Raw genomic sequence first — 6,421 nt, 5'->3', positions numbered from 1 at the left:
TGAATATAAAGTTAATTAATTTATTATTCAGCAATAACTTAATTCCTAAATTTAAGACACATTAAACTATTTAATGTTTAATTAAATAGTTATTAAATACTTTTATTAAGAATACACGAATTAAAAAAAATATATATGTTTATTGTTCTTAATTTACGATTTACATTTCAAAATTATCATTCTGTTAAATATAATATTCTTAATAATTATAAAATTTATTTTCATATAGTAGATATATGAATTTATATAAAAGTATATTTTTTCGTACAGTTACATTAAAGAAAATATATTTAATAAAAATCTTCAATAGATATCTGCATAATTTTTTATAACTTTTTATTGATAAAAATATTAAAAAGTGTATAATCTAAATAAATTTAATAATAAACCAGTTTAAATTATAAAAACACACATATTTATTTAAACTATTGTACTGTTAATTTCTTGTTTTCATTAAGCTTTCTATTCTCAGTTTATATGTAGAATGAATATAACTGAATAAAACATACGAAAAACAATATGAAATATTAATTATATTCATTGTAAATAAAAATTTTTCTTTTTCTCTTGCTGTTCGTCTTTAACAGTCAATGTTTTATCAAAACGACTCAATAAATTTAAAACAATAGGTATAACGAACATAGCATGGAAGGCAGTTTGCAAGGCAATTAAAAATATAATTTTAAAAAAACATAATGTACCGTAGTAAGGTTCAAAAGCCAAAACAGTTACACCTAATATAGTAGAAGTTGATCCTTGAAAAATAGGTAATCCGACTTCATACAATGATTTTTTAATTCTTTCGTTGGAATCTAAACCTTTAGCAGTCACAAAAGAAAAGGATATGTGAGTTGGATAGTTAATTGAAAAACCAACACATAGAATTAATGTACCTAAAGATGGCATGTCTAATTTTACGTTCCATAAACTCATATAACCGATGGTTTCGAAGATAATGCAGAAAACGATTATAGCAATACAGAAGACATTGCTGAGATTAGGTATAAAAAGAAAAAAGATAATACACACTAAAGCTGAAGTAACAATAGCAATTTGGAATGTAGCCTGTTTAATTATGAGAGCCTGTTCTAGTAAATGGAAGTTTATACCATGAATTTTAATAGGTAAAGGTGAAGTATCAGCTATTTCATACAATTGTTTAATAACTTCTGTCTCTGTTTCCGTGTCCGAAATATTTGTAACTAGTAATAAGAATCTAGTGGAAGTAATTTCTGTTAAATTTTCGTTAAATATAATATCTTCCTTAAATTGTCTACTCTGATATAATTTCAAAAAAACATTTTTTAAAACGTCGATAAATTCCAATTTGTTGCTTATATTATAACCATTTAGAATGAATTTTCCGAGAGGACGATTAGAAAAAAACCTAAAATATTTAAGCCAAGAAATTGTAAGAGCTTCTTCTGCAATATGCGGATGTGATTCGAATCGTTCTAAAGTTTTGTCTATAGATTTTTGTACTGCTGGATCCGCATAATTTAATGGACGATCGATAATAATGTGCACAGGATAAAGAAACTTACCAAAATATTTATAATTAAAAGCGATAATATCGTTTAATTCAGAATCAAAAGCTAGCGCATCTGAAAAATCATTTCCTGTTTTGAGATTAACTAAGCCATAAATAGAAACGGATAGATTTATCATGAAAATTACGATGATGATAACTTTAGTGGATTTGGACATTAATAAAGATCCTAATTTGTCTCTAAATATAACCATTAGGAATTCTTCTTTGGGCAGTGATGAATGCGAAGCTTTTCTTTCTGTAATAAAAATACAAATTAATGTATATTTATTACTGTTTAAAATTGAACGTAAATAAGATATGTTTTTTACCTTTTACACGTCTACAAATGAAAGGGTGGAGTCTCTTCTGCTCTCTATAACCACTGAAAGCCATGCAACTTCCGAAAAATGTGATCTGATATATGTAGGTAAAACATACAAAAATGGCTGCATAAATGCAGAATATTTTCACTCCCGGAAATGGTGATGATGAACCAATACAAAATGATGAAAAACTAGTTAATGATGTAATCGTTATAGATACAGCAGCTTCAGAATATGATGATTCCATACGTTTTTCCACGGGATCATTAAGATTAGTATTTCTCCATGCTGCTATTAACACAAATGCATCATCAACTTCGGTTGCTAATTAAATATAGAATTCAAACAATGTTTTATTATATAATTATATATATATTTTACGAACGAAAATAAACTTACGTTAAAAATTATTTACATGTCATAATTGAAATAAAAATAGAAAAACGTAATAGAAATGGAATTTTATTGCATAATTAGCTAATAAAGTTTATTATGGACATATTCCTATGGAACTATGTGTATGGCCAATATAAGTTATAATCAATTTTTAAATTATAAAATTCATTAAAATTAGGTTTAAAAATTGAAAAGTGAAATTTAAGATAGTAATAAGAGAGAAGTTAAAGATAAATTGATATGAGTTCAATAACCCAGTGTAAACTTTTGTTTATTTTATATCAATCAACTCGTATAAGCATGCTATGACTAAGATTCATCACGAATATCTAGAGAAAATTTCCGAGTGCTCTCTATTATTTTCAAATTACTTACCTATTACACCAAATATCAAAGCAAAATTTGCATCAATTGATTCAATTCCAAAATATATTCCAAGACCAAAACCACTAGCAATGGCTAAAAATGCAGAAACACAAGTAGATAATCCCAACCATGGTTTACTTCGAACCCAGTCATTTGTCATACAGGTTAGAATAGCAAAAACTATTATTACTGCAGCAAGGACAGGAAGCTTTGGTAAAATACCATCTGTAAATTTGTCTATCTCTTCAAAGAAACCGTAAGTATGAAGTACCATTAATACTGTATGAGGTAAATTGATTGATTTAATTACTTTATTGAAATGGTTAATCCATTCTTTAATGTCTTCAATTTTTGATTTATCGGTGTTATCAAACATGTAAGACAAACGAACTGCTTTGATTGATATTGCGTTGCCATCTTCATCCAATTCTACACCACCCAAAGAAAATATGTATTGCGTTAAATAGAATGTAAAGCCATCTAGATGATAAGGATATTTAATTTTATATTTTCCATCAATTATGCTTTTGATATGCGGCGCTATCTTTAAAACAGAATCTTGGCAGCATCGTCCATTATTTAGAGCACATATAGATGAATAATTAATCAATCTTCCATTTCTTTCTATTGTAATATTTTTTATGTATTCGTCTATCATAACAATATCTTCAAATATTTCTTCTCTGAACATATTGCCTTTATCTTTTGCTAGCATCTGAATAATAATTGTATTATCATTTCCTGTCCTTCTGATGATATCAGAAAAAGAAGACGTATTCTTTTTGAAAATATTTTCCACTAATTTCTTATTAAGATGGGCTCTTCCATTTTGTGCTGTAAATAGATAATCTATTTCTCTGTTTAATTTCAAACGCATAATACCAGTCGAAAGTATTGAACATAAAATAATAGGTCCTAAGAAGAAGTATATCGGATGACTTCCTATTATTTTTCCCAATTTAGAAAATTGTCTTGATAACACTCTATGAACACAGTAACACTTCATGACTTCTTAACTAAAACAAAAATTAAATATGATAATTATATTTAAATATTATATGATAATTTTATTATTTGGAATAGGTAATTTTCAGATTGTTATATGATAAAATAGAGTATATTTACCAATTCTATGTTTTAATGTAAATACATTAAATATTTAAATTTTTTTTGAAGCTACACTAAAATAATTATTATTCTTATACTGTCTTTAGTGTAATGAACTTGTTATTTTCTGTAATTGGAGGGCAAAGTGAACCTCCATATACGCTTCACAAAGTTCAATGAACTTATGGAAGTATCTTAAAAATTATATTTAGAAATTTTACGTTTATTAATTGTAATTAATTAATTAATTTATCATAAAATTTAAAATTTACCAAAATAAAATTATGACTGTTTTACGGTTAGAAAAAATGCGTGATAAACTTATTAATTATTAATTGTACCTTTATATAGGTGACATAGGTTATAAAAATTTATAAAAGAATAGATAAAATTAGAGCAAATAAATGATACTATACATAATAATATATAATACTTACTATTTTAGAAAACTTTAAATCTAGAAGAAATGAAACAGTGATGCTCATATACTGTATATATTAGGTCTTCTATGTAGACTTTTATATAGACTTTCATTTAATCTGTCAACTTTCTACGTAAATAAATTCTTATCGTTAAGATAATCGGAAGAGTTCTTATAGAAATAATATTTATAATGTAAGGTCAGAAACGTGTTTAATTCAAATACAATAACAGTTTTTAAAGAACATTTATTGTAAATTTTGGGTCTATCATTATAATTTACATATTTAGGAGAGAGTCGTACAGTACTAACAATTACTAGTTTTTCACTACTGGAGCTAGATAGCAGCCTTCTACAGGCATACGCAGAGAATATCAACGTCATAGGTCATATACTTTGGGGACTATTTTGTTTGTTAGGATTATAGGAACCACGAACTAGAGAAGGTGTTTGTTGCATGGCTTTTGTAGCAGCTTGAATCTAACGTAAAAAGTTTAAAAAAAAAAAAAAATCAGACACTTTCGTGTCTGATTTTTTTTTTAAACTTTTCACGTTACATTTTGATAATTTTGGTGTCAAAATGCTCAGTGAAATCCGAGAATGTGTACAAATTACTTTATCGAAAATATAATTGACTCTGAGAAAAGATATATTCGAAAAACGAAAGTGTCGACTTTCGTCTCTTTGATGCTTAATAACAATAAACTATTTTGACATTTTCGAGTACTGTTTTCTGGAATATAAAGCTGTACAGTTGCTTTATATTTTTTCAGAGTTTGGCGAATTTCGATTGAACTACGAAAAGGTTATCCGAATTCAAAGAAAAAGGAACCAGATTTACGTTCCCTATTCCCACTAGATAGCGCTACGTTACCTAGCTCTTCGATCGCCTCTGCTGTTATATGGAACTAGCGGGTGGGCCCGGCGTTGCTCGGGCAAAATTAACGATAGTGAAGATTAAGATTATTACATTATAGTCAACCTTACCCGTTTTCACAGAATGCAAGAATTGGGTTCCTCTGTTTCCCCAGACTAGTTAGAGAATTTTTAGATGAGTCTAAAAATATGTTCGATTTCCCGCAAAAATGAAAAAAACTGCATCTGCGTCTTGCACGTCGCTTTCTCTTAACAATTCCATTGTTACGTAACACTTCCATTGTTAATAGAAGTGCTAAGCCTTATTCCTGTCCCTCTTTCCCGTGGGGAGGAATTTCGAAAAATCCCTTCTTAGTGTGCGTTCTCGTGACGTACCCTAACTGTGTACCAAATTTCAACTTTCAACTCCTAACCGTTTGGGCCCTGCGCTGATTATTATTATTATTATCATTATCATCATCATCATCAACTCGTCTCGATTATATATATAGATGAGAGTAATCCGAGTTGGCAAAAATATGAGTATGATCCCTTAGATTGCAAAGGACTTTCAATGAAGAAATGGAAAAACAAGTAGTTTGTTTTATATGCAAGATCAAGATTAAAAATTCATTCATGAAGATTACATATGACATGTAAGGATTGAGCACATATTAAATGTGCCGATCAACAAAATATTTTGTATTTTATAACAAGAAATTGTTGCTATGACATTTTGCTGACTCAAAGAATAAAATCTCCGCTTGTGGTGTGGAGCTTTATTTCCACATTGCAATTATTATTAATATATCTTATTTTTTCGTTTTTTTCGCTTTCAGTGTTATTCATATATTCAATTGTTATTGACTTGTATTGCATGTAATATGATATTAATTTCTAAATGATAGAATTGATTTTATAGAATTTTAATTGTATAAAGTAGTTAAACACCGTTTCTTGAATTCACTGTACTTTTCAAATAACCAGATAATATTGGAAATTTTAATTATATAGCGGGAAGAGAGGCGCAATATATCAAAATGGTAATAAAAAATATTGCTACGAACGTTGTAGGTTTTACAAATTATAAATTACCATCAAAAATGATAAAAATGACACCACTGAAAAATTGCGTGACTACAGTTTTCCGTTAAATTAATAATAAATTCACAATGTCCATGGTGTCAAATTGATCTAATGCGCTCGACGAAAGATTAAAGCAAATTTGTTGAAATTGTATTTACAAATTTAAACAAAAAGAAGGAGTACACGAAGAAAAGGAAAGTCCTTTAATGAAAAGAGATTAGCAATAATGAAAAATCAAATCTTTTCCCTAAATGGTGACATAAAGAACTTCCAAGACCAATACAAAAATTTCTCGATTATATTCTCACTGCTTACGTTTTCCAATTCATTTACTTT

The 6,421-nt window shown here is 27.8% G+C and overlaps 1 protein-coding gene across 1 annotated transcript; it reads right to left on the bottom strand.

Annotated features, from left to right (window-relative positions):
- Positions 1-537: 537 nt before the first annotated feature.
- Positions 538-4,200, bottom strand: LOC136985547 (patched domain-containing protein 3-like). Its single transcript, XM_067282852.1, has 4 exons — positions 4,161-4,200; positions 2,626-3,632; positions 1,861-2,178; positions 538-1,787 (listed from the first exon to the last, which is right to left on the bottom strand). Exons 2-4 carry the CDS (start codon positions 3,620-3,622, stop codon positions 538-540), a joined length of 2,565 nt encoding a protein of 854 aa, XP_067138953.1. The 5' UTR covers positions 3,623-3,632; positions 4,161-4,200.
- Between the last annotated feature and the right edge of the window lie 2,221 nt (positions 4,201-6,421).

This window comes from Centruroides vittatus, unplaced genomic scaffold, assembly GCF_030686945.1.
Source record: "Centruroides vittatus isolate TY-2023 unplaced genomic scaffold, ASM3068694v2 contig_971, whole genome shotgun sequence".
Taxonomy (NCBI): Eukaryota; Metazoa; Arthropoda; class Arachnida; order Scorpiones; family Buthidae; genus Centruroides; species Centruroides vittatus.
Note: the sequence above shows the minus strand (reverse complement) of the source record. Positions and strands in the feature narration are given on the sequence as shown.

What these genes read in the sequence shown, in the direction of transcription:
- LOC136985547 (XM_067282852.1), bottom strand. Translation starts at nt 3,622, where the DNA reads ATGAAGTGTTACTGTGTTCATAGAGTGTTATCAAGACAATTTTCTAAA. An exon ending in TTTGATATTTGGTGTAATAG is followed by an intron (nt 2,179 to 2,625) that starts GTAAGTAATTTG and finishes ATATTTAATTAG; the next exon opens with CAACCGAAGTTGATGATGCA. An exon ending in CATTTGTAGACGTGTAAAAG is followed by an intron (nt 1,788 to 1,860) that starts GTAAAAAACATA and finishes TTTTTATTACAG; the next exon opens with AAAGAAAAGCTTCGCATTCA.